The sequence below is a fragment of the Rhineura floridana genome, chromosome 19 (genome assembly GCF_030035675.1).
Source record: "Rhineura floridana isolate rRhiFlo1 chromosome 19, rRhiFlo1.hap2, whole genome shotgun sequence".
NCBI classification, from domain to species: domain Eukaryota; kingdom Metazoa; phylum Chordata; class Lepidosauria; order Squamata; family Rhineuridae; genus Rhineura; species Rhineura floridana.
This window is the reverse complement of record NC_084498.1, coordinates 13,617,493-13,634,289: the sequence shown is the minus strand read 5'-3', so window position 1 is coordinate 13,634,289 and position 16,797 is coordinate 13,617,493. Positions and strand designations below refer to the sequence as shown.

The following is a 16,797-nucleotide window of genomic DNA, read 5'->3' as shown; positions in this document are numbered from 1 at the left end:
CCCCACTGGCACGACAGAGGCATGCAGGATCACACTCTTAGGCTGCAATCCAATACACGTTTACCTGGGAGAAAGTCCCATTGAATCCAGCAGACATGTATTGGATAGCAGCCTTAGAATCCCTCTTCCCCGCACTTTCTCTCCGCTGCTTTGTTACGGTGACCACAACTTTATCCAGCGTTTGCTGCGGGCGCTCGATTTGCATAGCCACGCCCATCTACTTGAACGCGGCCACGCCCCCTGTGGTCCTGGGTCTCCCAGGCCCTTCTGCTCTCTCAGCTGTTTGGCTTGTAACGCGGGGGGGGGGAGGTGGTGCGGGTGGCGGCATCAGCGGCGCATGCGCAGGCCGTGGCGGAGAGGCGGTGGTTGCCCTGGCATCGCCGCCGAGGGAGGTTTGGGAGTCGCAGCCCGTGAGGGACTGAGGGAAGCGGGCCGGCGGGCGGACGGCGACCAGGAGCGGCCGGAGGAGGAGGAGGAGAATCCCTCTGGCTCCTCTTCCCAGCTGCCGGGATGAGGGACCGCCTGGCCGAGCTGGCAGCGGTGAGGGGCGCCGGCGGAGGGGAGGGTCGTGTGGGCAGCAACAGCCCGGCGGGAGGCGGGCAGACTGGCTGGTGGAGGCGCGACAAATCCTGGTGTTGGCTGTAATCCTACACTCCCCCTTACTTGGGAGTAAGCCCCGTGGGAGTTAATGGGACTCACTTGTAAAGGGTCGCGCTGCGAGTTGAGATCTGAGTTGATAGCATCTTAGTTGTATTGTTCTCATGAAGACTCGTGTCATATAAAATGTACGTATGCACGCCCGGTTGATTTGGTTTTGCTTTGCGTTTTCTTTAACGGGACTTATTCTTGAGTAGGTGTGTGGTTGAGATCTTCTAGCAGCCTCATAGGATTGCTCTCCACAAGGGCTCATATTTCTGTTCGCGCTCCGCAAACCAATCAAAAGACATACCACAAAGGAGAACAAAAACTTGTTACAAGGAATATCAAAAACTGTAATCATGCTTCATACAGGGTTATATCCGGCGTTGAAATCAGCAGATAACAGTGGTGGTAGGAATAAGTATTTTTTTTCTGCAAATGAGTGAATAAACCAAAGCAGTCTGTTTCCCAGCATCGTTAACAGGCAACAGCAAACAGGAGGGAGGTTTGGGCTTTAAATGTATGGTGTGTATGCAGCATGAGGAAATTATGCTGATGCAGAAAGCCGAATCCAGCTCAGGCATCTGTGACAGACACTGGGATAGTCTGGAGATGCAGGGGAAAAACAAGAAATATGGGTCAGGAAGGATTGCCTTCTGGTGAGGATAGTATGCAAAGGGAAAGCAATCATCAGGCTCGAAAATTTCAAATAGAGGCAGGATGGCAAAGTGAGTGTAAGTCCAAGTTTGGGTGGAATCTATTCTGATCTCAGTTCATTTAACCCCTTAGTCCGCATCTCCAACACAAATACATCTGCCTGCTGTTCACATTCATTGCTTCTTGCTTGTAACTCTCCCATTCATTCCTTCTCTCTGTTGACCCTCTTCTGGTTTCCTGGGGGCAGGGACCTATTTCTTTTGGTTTCCTCTGCAAAACATCACATATGCTTGACAGCCCTGTATAATGAATACAGTAATAGAAATAATGCAGATGTTAATTAGTATAGAGATGAAAAATTTCTGGAAATTTTGAAGCCATGGGGGGGAAATTGTTTTTTTCAGGGGGAAATGGAAATGTTTGGAAAAATTTTAAAAATGCAATGAAAATCACTTTGTTACTTCAGGAACATAAAATGTAATGATGTACAAGTTGGTTTGGCAGAAAATTATCACATTTGGTACATTAAAAGTACATTTTATTCAAACAATTATTACAAATTGAATTTGCTTTTAAAAAAAATTCCTTTTTTTTTGTAACAAATTGAGGTACCAGCTCCTGAACTGTAAGGAACCTTTTTCATTTTGCCAGTTTATGAGGAGCAGGCAAAAAACAATTTAAAAAACCCAGAACAAACCATCAACATTAATAACAAAGAAAAATTATTTATGTCTCTGCTAGGCCTCCACAGTGTTAAGTAGACATAAAGCACCCATTTCCATAAAAAGAACAGAAAACGGGGGGAACAAGATTCAGTGAAACATTTTATTCATCATGTTAAAATAAAACATTCCATAATCCATTTTTCTTCAATTTTTCCAATTTTTGGGGGGGGGGAAAGGCTTCAGAAAAAAATGGAAAATGTTTTTTTCTGCATTCTTACGGGTTTTTTCCAGGCCTTCACATCTCTAAACTGGTATCATCTTTAGCTTCACATAAGGATCAGAGAGGGGGTCTTCCAGAGAATGGTCCTCTAATGTACATTTCTTTGAGCTGCCACAGCCACTTCCTGACCTGTGTTACTAGGAGGAAGAGGAAATGGAGGTGTAACTTAATCCTGCCCAATAGGGACATACTTCCAAAGTTGCTGAATTGTGAGTGGAACTAATTTCTCCTGCATTTCCAGTAATTTATTACTGTGCCCCTCTGGCCTTATCTTAAACAGCTGATGAAATGGTAAGCCTGTGTCTAGACCAGGGCTTTCTAAACTGTGGTCTGAGTTTCATTCAAGGTGGTCTGCGGTGTGCCTATGGATCTGTGGTTGAAGACAGGAGGTGACGCATCCATCTATGGAATTCAGATTGTAATTCAATATATAAATAATACAAGAAACAATTAAAATACAATTAAAAATCACACAGCATCAACACAGCACATTAGAGCTGCCACAGCAAGCAGAAAAATCATGAAGTAGTCCACCGAGACTGTCAGCAATTTTCTAGGGATCTGTGGAGAGAGAGGTGTGGGAACCACTGGTCTCGATTGTAATACTTCAGATCATTATGAGGAAGTTCCTGCACACAGAAAAGGAGCATGTTAGGAAGATGGCTGGACTACCACCCTAAGTTTCCATGCGCAGGGTTTCTTGTTTTCATTTTAGTATAAAAAGCCTTTGATCTTGCAAGTCCCCACCTCTGTTTTGAAATAGTGTAGTCCAGACACTGGTTGCTAGCCTCATCTCTTCTTTGTGTGAGAATTAGGCCCATGAGGTTCAGAAGCACCTCTCCATTGTTTGAATCAGCCACATTATGACTGTTACAGATGTAGATTAGATTATTCCTCCATTTTATGTTGTTATGGCACAGAGGAGGAATGTATGGCCCTCCAGAGGTTATTGGACTCCAACTCCCATCAGCTTCTGCCAGCAGTCGCCGATGATGGGAGTTGAAATTCAGTAACATTAGGAGGGGCACTGGTTGCCCATCTGTGCATTAGAGATTTTTATGGGAACGCTGAAAATACTGCTGCATTTTTGTATATTTCCAAGTGGGTATTCAAGCAGGGTGTGTGTGAGAGAGATACACATATGCTTTCCTTCCGCTTATTCTTATCTCTTCCTGAGGTAACAAAAGCTGAAAGGGAGGGATTAAGGGGGGTGATGTCTTTTGTTTTGACATTGGTGCAAGCTCATGAAATTGTGTTTGGAGAATTCTGTCTTTGCTTTTGAATCTGTATTCTAGAGAGCACTGAAGCATGCAAGACACGTTTCCGATTCATTTCCTCGACAACTTTTCAGGCTGGGCTATTATAGTTCCTATTGATATCCAAAGTAGCTCCATCATTGTGTGATTGGAATCCAGCTTTTTTGCATCCTGCAATCAAGCTGGAGACAGGGAGCTTCTGGCCCATGGGCCAAATGTGGCCTACCAAGGGTTCAAATTTGGCCTGCGAGGACATTTTCTCCAAACCGTGCCCAGTTTCCCCATACCTGGCATCATATCCGGTGTGAGGCAGGTAGAGAACTGGCTCCCGATTAGACATTGGCAAGGGAAAGCAGGCTTTGGCTCTCCTGCCCATCAGCAGATGGGTGGTAGAGCCAAAGCCTGCTGAAGTGAGTGCACAAGGGGGCTCCTCAGTGGTAGAGCATCTGCTTTGCATGCGGGTCCCACGTTCAATCCTCGACATGGAGCGACTCCCTTATGAGGAAAGGTTGCAGCATTTGGGGCTTTTTAGTTTAGAGAAAAGGCGGGTCAGAGGAGACATGATAGAAGTGTATAAAATTATGCATGGCATTGAGAAAGTGGATAGAGAAAAGTTCTTCTCCCTCTCTCATAATACTAGAACTCGTGGACATTCAAAGAAGCTGAATGTTGGAAGATTCAGAACAGACAAAAGGAAGTACTTCTTTACTCAGCGCATAGTTAAACTATGGAATTTGCTCCCACAAGATGCAGTAATGGCCACCAGCTTGGATGGCTTTAAAAGAAGACTAGACAAATTCATGGAGGACAGGGCTATCAATGGCTACTAGCCATGATGGCTGTGCTCTGCCACCCTAGTCAGAGGCAGCATGCTTCTGAAAACCAGTTGCCGGAAGCCTCAGGAGGGGAGAGTGTTCTTGCACTCGGGTCCTGCTTGCGGGCTTCCCCCAGGCACCTGGTAGGCCACTGTGAGAACAGGATGCTGGACTAGATGGGCCACTGGCCTGATCCAGCAGGCTCTTCTTATGTTCTTATGACATCTCCAGGTAGGGCTAGGAGAGAATCCCATCTGAAGAGTCGCTTCCAGTCAGCGCAAAGCTAGATGGACCAGTGCTTTGACTCCGCATAAGGCAGCATCCTGTCCATCTATCTTCTGTTCAGGGAGGTCTCTGGGACGCCTGGTACAGCTGAAACCTGATGGATCAGGTGTGCGAGGGGGGGCAGAGCTCCTGCTGCTGTGTTGTCAGGGGGCACCTGCAGCTTCGTTGTGATTTTTGTCTTGGGATACTGCTGTCTGAAGGATGGCCATAGCTAAGTGGTAGACCATGTGCTTTACATGTCCAAAGTTCAGTCCTGGACTAAAAGATTCTGCATGTTGACAGGGGAACAATCCATTTTATTTTCTAAATCAATCAAAAAGTATCTCCTTATCTCCCACGTACCTTTTTGCTGACACAGCAAACTTTTGGGCTGGGCTGTTAAGGCATATTAAGACTTTTCAGAAAACTCAGGAAGTGTTCTTTAACCTCTTGACAAACAAGGGACTAGTATGCACGTACTGTATCAGTCTAAACCTTGAAGTATCAGTCAGGTAACCTATTTTTAATTAAAGAGGGTTTAAAAAAAAAGTAAAAGGCATGATGTATCTAAAACCATGATTCCCAAACTTTCCCCCCCCACCAACCACTTGAAAATTGTTGAGGGTCTTAGTGGACCACTTAATGATTTAATGTAGCAGTTGCAGTGCACTGTGCTAGATGCTGTATGATTTTTAATTGTATTTGTATTTCTTCTTTTATTTCAAATTGTAATACAATAAATACAGTAGAAGAAATAAAAGAAACAATGAAGATACAATAAAAATCAATATGAATATTTGATGTGATGGATGTGCCTTCAACCACAAATCTACAGAAATGTTGCGAACCACCTGAAAGAAGCTTGCAGACCACTGGTGGTCCCCGGCCACGGGTTGGGAACCCCTGATCTAAAACATAAGTCGGACCAGTTTTAAATTGGCATCCATTCTGTACGTCAGGGGCCAGGGAAATTGTGGCCCTTAAGTTGTTTGACTTTAACGCCTCATCAGCCCCAGCTGGCATGAGCAATGGTCACATCTGCAGGATCTCTAGTTCCCCATCTCTGCTAAATACACACCTGTGCTTGCACACACACTTTTAATTCCCAAACACACTTTCTTGATGCCACGCACCTGCCTTGATAGCCCATCATGGGAAGGAGTACCCAGAAGTATTTTTAATCAGAGTCTAGGTTTCTTGTTTGACAAATCCATGTTGAATGTCTTCTTCAATCTGTATCACTTTAAATGCAGTCAGTGTGGTGTAATGGTTAGAGTGCTGGCGTATGACCTGGGAGACCAGAGTTTGAGTCTCCACTCAGCCATGAAGCTCACTGGGTGACTTTGGGCAACTTACTGTCTCTCAGCTCAACCTACCTCACAGGGATGTTGGGAGGATAAAATGGAGAAGGGCGAACAACGTACATAGCTTTGAGCTCCTTGGAGGAAAGGCTGGATAGAAATGTCACAAGTAAAAATAACCTGCATTTTTGATGTAAATGATCTACCCAATCTTAACATGTAGGAAGAATACTTCCACACACACACTCCTTTTCTTATATTGGTTTGTATTTTTATTTGTTCAGAGCTTAGCTTTGTAAGAGATTAGGCTACTTGCAGTCTGTTAATGTTAAAACAGTTTAACACAGCACAAATACTATTTCATTTTGTAGTTGCTTCTTTGTCTGTGCATTTGTGTAGTAAAGTTCTGAGTGAGAACAATAAAGCCGACTGCAGATCTTGGAAGCTCTGTCCCAGGAGATGAAATATAATGCAATGAAAATACAATACAGTATGCAATGGGTAGGATTTCTTTGGGTAGTTGCTTTCTTTTTCCCTCCTTGTTTCCTTTCCTTTTTTTCTGTGTTGTGTCTATTAGATAGTGACCCTATTGCTTATTTATTTACTATTTAATTATTACATTTCTATCCAGCCTTCCTCCCAAAGGGAGCCCAGGGCAGCAAATGACAAATAATAAAATGCTGAAAACATCTTTAAAACATCTTTTTAAAAATCATATTTAAAAACAATTCCAACACAGTTGCAGACTGGGAGAGAGGTCTCTACTTCAAAGGCTTGTTGAAAGAGGAGGGTCTTCAGTAGGCACTGAAAAGACACCAGAGACGTCGCACCTCTTAATCTGTTAGGGGGAGGGAATTCCAAAGGGTAGGTGCCACCACACGAAAGGTTTGCTTCCTATGTTGTGTGGAATGGACCTCCTGAAGAGATGGCATCTGCAATCTAAAGTCAATGGGGCCTCTGAATAAACACTGATTGCGTTAGGTTTCACAGATTTGATACTTTACCTAACATGAATTCTAAGATTGTTAGATTTTTGCATTTATGTTTTTTGCCAGTTCTTCATTGGGATGTGACTGCAGTTATGTGTATTATTTATTTATTTATTTATTTATTTTATTACATTTTTAGACCGCCCTATAGCAATAAGCTCCCAGGGCGGTGAATAAGCTCCCAGGGCTTATTGAGGTAGGAGCTAGTGTGTACAGATAATTTCTTCATCACTTTGAATTTTAACAGTGGTTTACATGTTGGAAAGGACATGGAGAATGGCTCCAAATATCTGAAAGATTGCCTCCTTCCCTACAGATCCTTTCATGCATTAAGATCAGCAGAGGGGGACCTCTTGTTAATTCTACAACTCTAAGAAGTTTGGAGGTTGTGGCCCTGGAGAGGACATTCTCTGTGGCAGCCCAATAGTTGTGGAATTCCCTCCTCATCTGGCACCTTCACTATACAGTTTTTGTCATGTGCTGAAGACACACCTTTTCACCCTGGCCTTTGATGCTTGCGTTGCGTATTTTTAGGACCTGTCCTATTCCTATAATAGCAATTTGTTTTAAACTGTTTTAATATTGAATTTTTATTGTTGTGACCCACTCTGGGACCTTATAGTGAAGAATGGGTAAGAACTCACGTAAAAATAAATAAATAAGTAATAGCAGTAGGAAGGGATGTCCTCCTGATTACCAATATGCACGCCTGTGCCTGCCTGTCTTAAGGTATGTGAGAGGAGGCTGTGTATTTCTTAAAGAGGGGTCATTTCAGACCTGCTTCCAAAATTTAGTGTTCTGTGAATCTTGGCTTGGAAACTAGACGTAGGTTTTCTCAAAGCCTAATAATTGGGTCTTTGGAGTCACATTACTATATTATGTGTTGGGATTCTTCTAGAACTGACAGTCTTCTGAAACATTCTGAACTTTACAAAGCAAAACAAATAAAATCATATTTATGAGAACTGTAAAATGTGAAATCATGAATATTTTGTGCATGCCCTCTTAAGCATGCTTACTCAGAAGGAAGCCCCACTTATTTCTGGGATATTTGTTCCCTAGTAAGTGTACGTAGGATTGCCTCAACAACATAATTAGGAAATGCTTAATTGTAAAAAAACATTTCATAAGTTATTCTCCCAAGACTGCATAGGAAAGTTCTTGAGGTATAAATATTTCCGATCTGTCTGTTGCGCCAAAAGCTTGTTCTGTCTCTTTCCAATGAGTCATAAGAGTAATGGGGCTGGAGGGGAGGGGAAGGCAGCATAGGAGGGAAAGGCCTGTTTATCCCAAATGAGGGAAAATCAGTAATACACTTTGTCACCAATGCTTAAGTGCAGTTGAGAGCATCAAGTACTGTTTTGAAAATGTTATTTTATTAGTAAAAACGTGTTGTTATACAAGGACAAAGTGATTGTTAATTATAGTCCAGTTCCTGCACTCAAGTATAATACCTTCCATAGCTAGAAATATTTTTTTTGTCTTGAGGCTGAAACAGATTGACTTCTTTTAATGGATGTTTGAATAACAGAATATTTCTGGGGTTTTTTTTTATAGCGCACTCAGAATGAAGATGGAGAGGCATCTGTTGTTGTTGAAAATGACCACTATATGGAAGACTTCTTCCAGCAGGTAAAATGGATGCAAGAGGCATCCAGGAAGGAGCCACGTATTGTAATACAGTAGAACTTCGCTATAATGTGCCTCAGTGATCCGCAGAATTGGATATACCGTGGATGTAACTATGTCACCTGAGTAAAATATACACTCCAGTAGGTCACACATCTTTTAACTCAGAAGAGCAGTTCCTTCCAAACAACTTTCCTCACTTCAGTGCCTGCTATTCTCCCCCTGGGGTTTAGAAGCAACTGCTGCTTTGGCTTCTCTCTAGGAAACAATACTCACTAGTTTTAACCCTTAAGGGTGAGCCTGAGCTGAATGCAACCAGGGAAGGTTCTCGCAAGAAAGGGAGTAGCAGGATGGTTGGAATGCGCAGAAAATGGAACATGCAGAGATGACATCTACTGGGTACACTAAGGGTTGTTCTCTTCCCGCCAAACGGCTGATAGCTTTGAAACCACATGGGGAGAATAGCAGGCATTGTAATGACAGGCAAAAGAAAAAAATTACACAATGCAGGAAAAGCTCAAAATTATTGAGGGGGTCAAAAATGGTGAATCAAAAGCCAATATATTTCAGGAGTGTGGAAAAGGGCTGGATAAATGAGGGGGAAAAGTCATGTGCGTTTGTAGACAAGATTGAAGATGAGGTAGGGCTGCGCAGAAAGAAAGCCAGGCTTTCTCAGAAGAGTGATGTGGGTGACTGCTTATACAAATGGTTCCTACAGAAGCGTTCTGAAGGAATGCCTGGTAAATGGGGTGGTCCTGAAAGTGCAACCAGTAAAATTCAGTCAGCTGCTTGACGGAGTCTTCAAGTCTTCTGAAGTCTGGCTTTGTAGGTGGAAGGTTCATCATGGGATCTCTCAGGTACATCTTGATGATGAAGCTGCATCCAATGACACCAACACAGCAGAAGAGTTTCCTAAATTTCTACCCAAAATGATCAAAGAGGGCAACTACAGTGATGACCATCTGTACAACTGAGATGAAACGGCTGTTTTTCAAACTGCTTCCAGATAAAACGTTGGTTGTTATCAAGGCACCAAACAAGGTGGGCATGAAGACTCAGAAGGACAGAGTGACTCTTTCTGTATACCAACAAGAGCGGCAGCCACAAGCTAAACCCATTGTGCATTGGCAGAAGTAGGAGTCCTCAGTGTTTTAAGCACATAAACATGATATTACTGCCCATGCTGTACTGCAGCAGTTCCAATGCCTGGTTGATGCATATATTTTCGCCTCATGGTTTGAAGAGGAGTTTGTACCATCGGTGAGACGCCAATTGCATTCAAGGAAACTAGAACAGGGAGATCAATGTTGGATCACTGTCCAGCCCATCCTTCAGCTGACATCTTGCAGTCCAGTGACAGGAAAATCAAATCCCTCTTTCCCCTGATGAATACCACTGCACTGATCCAACCCATGGTTTGAGGCATCATTCAGGCATGTAAAGCTTTTAATCATCATCATCATTTATATGCTGCCTTTCCATAGTTAAACCATGCTCAAGGCAGCTTACATAAAGAAATACATAATTTACTCTTAACAGTTACAAAACTAAAAGGAAATGTGTATAGTCAAACAATAGTCATAATGAAAATATCTCAATAAACATACAATAAAATTAAGCAATCCCCACATACTTCATGATAACATCTAATAATAAAAATACAGAGCCATAGTCCCAATAACAGCCAAAATGCATCTCTAAAATTAAATTTTGATCCGAAAAAGAACTCCTAAACTGCCCACCCCTATAGCTTCTAGACATCCTGAGCAGCAAGTCTTTCTGGACTAGTAGCAAGATGGTCTCTGGCCTTTCAGCAGCTGATGCTGTTGTAGCTGGAATGTCAGCGCCTCACCCTCCCAGGCCAAATGGAAATTAGCCATTCAGGGAGCAGATCTTGCAGGAAAGATGGTTAATCAGGCCTAAGTGTGAGTAACTTGCTCTATATTCATTCCAGCATTGCTTCTGCTACTGCTTCTTTGTTAGGCAGTGGTGAGTCATGAAGGCACTGGGAGATGTAAAATGTCCACTCCCCAACCCTCTGCTGCTGCTCTCTTAAGGTTCTTTGAGAACTAGCCCTACACTGGAAAGGTGCTACATCACAAGCAGGGCCTGCCAGGTAGCATGAAATGTGTTTGCGTCCTTAGCAAACAGGATGTCTCCTCCCCAGGGCAGTTGGGACAGTCCATGTAGCTCCTGGCTCTCCCTTGTGGCAGTGATGACTGATGAAGGCTTCTTGATGGAGGAGGATGTAGGGCAACACTGAAGAACCTGTGGCCCTCTAGAACGTTGTTGAACTCCATCATGGCCAATGGTCAAGAAAGATGGGAATTGTAGTCCAGCAATATCTGCACTAAAAAGGGCCACAGGTTCCTTACCCCTAATGTTAAGTGTCCACTTGCCAACCCTTACTTGGAAATTCCTTTCACCTGCAACCATGTTATTTGGTAACCAAAGTCTACCCTGCTGCTGCTGCTCAGAACTAGAAAAGCATTTTGTGTTGAAACACTCGACAAAAAATATAGGTTTAGAAATGTTGGAAGTGAAGGGGACACTTGTTTCACATGGCACCTTTTGCTGAGCGTTTGATGACAGGTGCCCCACAGCAACAAGTCTGTTCATATTTTGCCATGAGGAAATCCACATTCTATGCCAAAGAGAATTAGTTGATGGCCAGCTGGAACTAATACTACAGAGAGAGCAGGAAGGCAAGTGTGTGTGGCAGATGGTGTTTTGAGCTTGTGAAGTTCTGAGTTGGCATCAGTCAAATTTAAACTACATAAATTGGTTAGCACTCCTCAAATGACAATACAAGTGTTGCCTCTGAATGCAGTTAGAAGAGATAAGCCATTTTTGCTGGGTTGGCTCCAGGAAATGAGAAACTTGAAAGATATATTCCCTTGGTCCATACCCTTGCTTTAGGGCAGAAGTGGGGGACCCCTGGCCCATGGGCCAAATTTGGCCTGCCTCAGCCTCTCCATTCAGCCTACAAGGCTGTTTTGGGCAAGCTGTACCCAACTGCCCTACACCTGACATCATGTATGACAATGTGTGTGGCACAGGCAAGTGTGAGGCTTGGCCAAAAGGGGCTATGCAGGCACTGCCTTTTGGCAGCACTTCCCACGCTCTCAACAACCAGCTGATTGTCGGGCACTTTGGAAGTGCTGCACGGAGCACTTTGCAAGCCCTGTGCTTGGCGTCTGGGAATTGCTGAAAACTGAGCTCACAGAGTGCTTTGCAGATTGCTTCCCAAATGGGTGACAACCAGCTGATAGGTGGGGATTTGGAAATTGCTGCGCAAATTGTTTTCCAAGCCCTGTGCTCAGCACTTCCCAAGCACCAAGCACAGACTCCTGTGCACAATGCTTCCAAAACACCTAACAATCAGCTAGTTGTGGGGCCCTTTGGGAAGCGCTGTGCTTAGGGTTGAGCAAGCCATCTGAACAATCTGCCCCCACCCCCGCAGGACAGGTTTGTCAGGTGTCAATCACCTGATCTCATACTGATGTCAGATGATTGATGGGAATGGTCCCACCCACCTGTCATTCTTGACCCTTGGAGTTTGCGGGAGATAAAGACCTGACCCACTGGGCCAAAAGGGTTCCCCACTCCTGCTTTTAGGGGATCTGAACTTTGGGTTGAAGATGAGTTTCTGGGTGACATGGGCTGGCCTATGTTAACTGAAATGAGTTCATCAAAAGATTCCATCTTACCTCTTCCTAGCTTAAAAGGAATTCCCTCTGCTGTTTTCTGACCTCGGTCTCTGTCATGTCATAGGTGTATCACAACCTGCAGGTGTAACAAATGGCCTTTCAGTGCCCCCATCTTTTCTCCTTCCGTCTGACCAGGGCTTTGGAAAGTCCTTGCAACCTACTTTGTGTTGCAACACCTGCAATGGCGGGTGGTGGTGGTGGAAAGCTTATACTTGATCTGTTCATGTTGTGAAAATATCTGTTAAACCTCATCTTTGAACACGCTGCATAAGATTAAGATTGCAGCTTGATTTACAGTAAAGAGTAATGTGGGTTTCCAGAAAAAAATCCATTTGTGTTGGGAAATGTTCTGATACCCAAGAGAGTGATCCCATTTAGCATGTTTTCTAAACTTGTAAACAAGGCTCAAAACTGCCAGGCTTGCTTAATACTATTATCTGCAGTTGGAATCCAGTCATTGTTACTAAAGAACTTATGAAACAGAAAATGTTCTGCCCTGCTTCACTAATAGCAAAGGCGCATTCTTTCTTCCTTGTTCTGTGATGTCATCTCCTCTAGGTACTAGTCACATCCTAATGGGCCTGTAAATGCAGATGAAATGTAGAGTTTGTTTTGTAATGGATTGTTGACTTATTAGGCTCAGAAGCAAAGATCTCTCTCTCTCCCTTCACTGGATTTATTCATTTCATCTTATTGATATTCTTCCTGCCCCTTTTAAAGGTTGAGGAAGTTCGAAAGTACATAGCCAAAATAGCAGATGTTGTGGAAGAAGTGAAGAAGAAGCACAGTGTTATTCTTTCTGCCACGCATCCTAAAGACAGTAAGTTTTTCATCTTTGTGACGTTTAAAAAATGCATATCAGCTGAACTTGCATCAAAGGGACTGTTAGCAAATGAAACTACATCAGCAGCTCTATAAGTGTAAGGCAAGCCTGCCTCAGAAGGGTCCAGGTGTTGACTCTGGGTGGCACCACCTTCTCCTTGACCTCTTAGGTGACTTGTTTGGACTAGGAATCTACTGCCCCTGTCCCCAACAATTAGTGCCATGCAACTCTCAGTGTGGTAGTCTGCCTTGCTGGGATCATTTGGTGTCTTGTTTTGTGAGCTTTTTTGCTTTCCAGGGGCACTTTTTCTGTGGATGCTGTCAGGATTCATCAGGTCCTAGCCACTTCTTGCTTGCGGATGTTTCCCACAAAATTCCCACGGAAATTTTAATCTTGGCATAACATTTTCCATGCATGTTTTCTACAGGAATCATTGCACAAGTGCTCCCAAGGAAGGGGAAAGTCTATGGTGTGGAACTGGCACATTGGCTCCCTGATGAGCCTACTTTCTGTATGTCCAGCGGGTCAGCAGGGCTATTAACACATTCTGCACAATTAGGGGTTGTAGTTTTTTTCCAGTCTGCAGGTTGTGGTGTTGGTAGGGTGGTTGCACATATGAGTCTTTCTCCTCCCCTGGATAAAAACAAAACATCCCACAGCAAAGAAGAACAGCATGTCTGCATGAAATTGGAATTGTTCTTATTTTTTTTAAAATATGTTTTAAAGATTTATTTTTGAAGATATTTTCTAAGATGTTTTGTTTGGGGGATGTTTTTAAAATGTTTTTAGTGTTTTTGTTTACCGCCCTGGGTGCCTTTTGGGGGGAGGGGTGGGATATAAACTTAATAAATAAATAAAAATAATGTCAGGAGGTAGGGTGACAACCTAGCTTTCATGGAGAAGGCAAACCTGTCTTATAATTTATGTAGGGATTGGGCTGTAAGAGGAAGAAGATCATGAGTTTCTGTCTCCCCATAGAGCAAGGTTGGCTAAATTGTTTTGGCCTGAGGGTGGCATTCACCCTTGGCCAACCCTCTGAGACTACATGCCAGCGACGAGTGTTGCCAAAAGTGGTTGTGACCATCCTATGCTCTCACTAGCACACTCACATGTGCACAGGATGCACTTACACACACAGTTCCCCCTCCCCCAAAGCTGATAGATTAGAGGACGTGAGTTATCACCATCTCTCCACTTAAATGATGGATTCAATAATGGAGAAGGGGCTGATCTGCCCATCAGGGCACTGGGCAGCCCCCCCTTTCCCCCTCCCACTACTGTTAACATTAGTGGGGCCTCATGCTGTGGGGTAGAAAAAAATCCTTGTGATTGTATCTAAATAAATTCTGCTTTGAGTAAACCCATTGAATTAATGGACCTAAGTTAGTCATGACCATTTTTTTCACTGGGTCTACCCTGAGTATGGCTAGGTGGATACAACCCTTGGGCACAAATTCTGAGTTAGCCGCTCCTGCCATTCAGGCCTGTCTCAGACTGATAATGCTGAACCCTACATAAACTAAGGAACAGTGTACTTTATTGTGCTGATAGAGCAATCAATGCCTTTTCATCCCAAGTACTTGTTTGCTGCCACAGTAAATCTTTGGATCAGGCCCTTACAACCCAATTAGAGCCTGGATAAAAGGAAGATACTAGAAGTTAACCCAGGTTAGTTCCATCAACGTTTGTGGGTCTAAGACTGGAAATGTGTTTTCACTGAAAAAGCAGAGGCTTGCCTCCAGGTAAGGATGCTGAAGTACAGGCATACCCCGCTTAACGTCGCTTCACTTAACGTCGCCTCGCTATAACGTACATGCTCCATATGCCTGTATTTCTCCAGAAACACAGCTAGCAAACCACTTACTGGGTTAGGGTTAGGGAGAGGCGCGGCAGCACAGCAGCAGAGGCTTTAGAGTGCGGGGGTGGAAATAGACGCAATCGCGCCACCGCAAATCAGCTCGGAGGCGCGATTGCGATCAGCTGGGAGGCGCGGCAGCGCAGCAGCAGAGGCTTTAGCGTGGGGCTTTGAGGCTCCGCATGAAGGAGAGGTAAAAAAAGTTTTAAAAGGTAGTGCTTCGCTTTAAGAACATTTTCAGTTTACATACTCACTCTGGTCCCATTGAGTACGTGAATGCAAGGTATTACTGTATAGCGTAGAAATCCTTTTTTGAAACTTATTAGTGTTTAATAACAATGGAAATGCCTTATTTTATCTCACTGTATATTGTGCACGTGGTACTGATAAATTAGCCAGCATCCGTAAGAGAATATTTGAAATGTATATTTTGTTTAATATATATATATATTATAGTATATAAGTTGAGCTACAAGGGAATTATTTTAGTTATTGTATTATATTCCAATTGCTACATTAACGTGTTAAGAATTTCCTTTTTTAAATTAATGCGTTAGAGATTTAAATGTAAGTTTAATTCAACAGATATGTACACCTATGGTGAACTTTGTTGGGATAATTTTATTGCCATTTATTCTGGAAGCAATGTGTCAGCTTAAAGATATATAGTTTTGCAAAGAAGAAACAACAGACAAAACTTTGCCTTAAATTGCTGCATATTCTGCATGAGCCTTTAAAAATCCACTTGTATTTCTAACCATTGTGATCATGAGCTAATTTTACATCTAAGAGCAGAGTGAGCTAAATACAGTATACCGTATTCTCTGGAGGAATACGAGGCAGTGCTTGGTACAGTTGTTTGGCTCTGCCGAGGGGGCGGGGGACAGTGATCCACTAACGAAGGCTCAAAGATATAGAGCATTGTTTTATTAGAGATTGTTTAAATTTGAAACAGACTTCTATGGTTATGTGAAGTGTAAATTGATTGCAGCTATTTTCTGTCTGCTGGCTTGATTTGGAAGATGAGATTAACCATGAGTTTTCTTTTTAATAACTTTAAAGTACATATATTAAAAGATAAGACAGTTCCTGCCATCAGGCTCACAGTCAAACAGACGTGAATGTTTAAAGTCTGTAGACCAAATAAAATACTCTAAATAGGCACAACACAAAAGGAAAAACGAATGGTGAGGGCAGAGGAAAGCAAGCAATTTCAGATACCACTTCTTCAGGTTGCATAATCTCAGTGGTATTATATGATGTGAACAAGTAAACCTCCCTGTCTTTAAGTCTGTTTCTCCAGAAGTCATCAGTCCCCAGTTTGGCAAAGGCCAGAGTGTGCCTCCCTTCTGCTCTGCTGTCCCAAGGCAACTGGTCGTTGGAGCTGAATGTTCTTTCTCACCTCTAGGAGGCAGAAGAAGCAAGCTCCCTCCAGCTGCTCTTTCTCTGCCTTATGAATACAGCCCTTGTCATGTTGTTCTGTCTGGGAAGTAGGGGGCTGTGACCACTTTGCATTTACACAGCCCAAGCCTCATTTCAGCTATACAGATAATACTGTTTTCTCCTGACTTTTCATGTTGAGCTTTTGTAACCATCATGGAACTGTTCCTTTAAAAATGATAAAAGACTTTAACCTCACTGTGGAGGGTGGCTTTCCAAAGGCCACCTGCCAAAGCTAATTTGCTAACCAGGATGTCATGTTGACATGTGCGTTATTGATAACTCCCCTAATTCAATGCCTTTTCAGCTTTTTGCTTTACTGTAGGTTTATAGAAATGTTTGATGTTGGGATCTGAAATATGGGGAATAAGATTTGAATACCTTCCATGACATATCCTTGTCCGTTGCTGTTCACCCATGGCAAATAGCAGCACCTTCTCTACAAGTGTTCCAGTTGCACCATTTGCTTTTTGT

General features: G+C 43.2%; 1 protein-coding gene across 3 annotated transcripts in view; it reads left to right on the top strand.

The window, feature by feature from the left end:
• Positions 1-309: 309 nt before the first annotated feature.
• Positions 310-16,797, top strand: part of STX2 (syntaxin 2) — a 37,654-nt gene continuing 21,166 nt past the window's right edge. For all 3 annotated transcript variants that reach the window (XR_009759665.1, XM_061602988.1, XM_061602987.1), the window contains exons 1-3: positions 310-540; positions 8,424-8,498; positions 12,926-13,025. Coding sequence is in view for 2 of the 3 variants with exons in the window: in XM_061602988.1 (XP_061458972.1) it covers positions 511-540; positions 8,424-8,498; positions 12,926-13,025 (205 nt within the window). In the remaining variant the exon portion in view is untranslated. The remainder of the gene's footprint in view (positions 541-8,423; positions 8,499-12,925; positions 13,026-16,797) is intronic.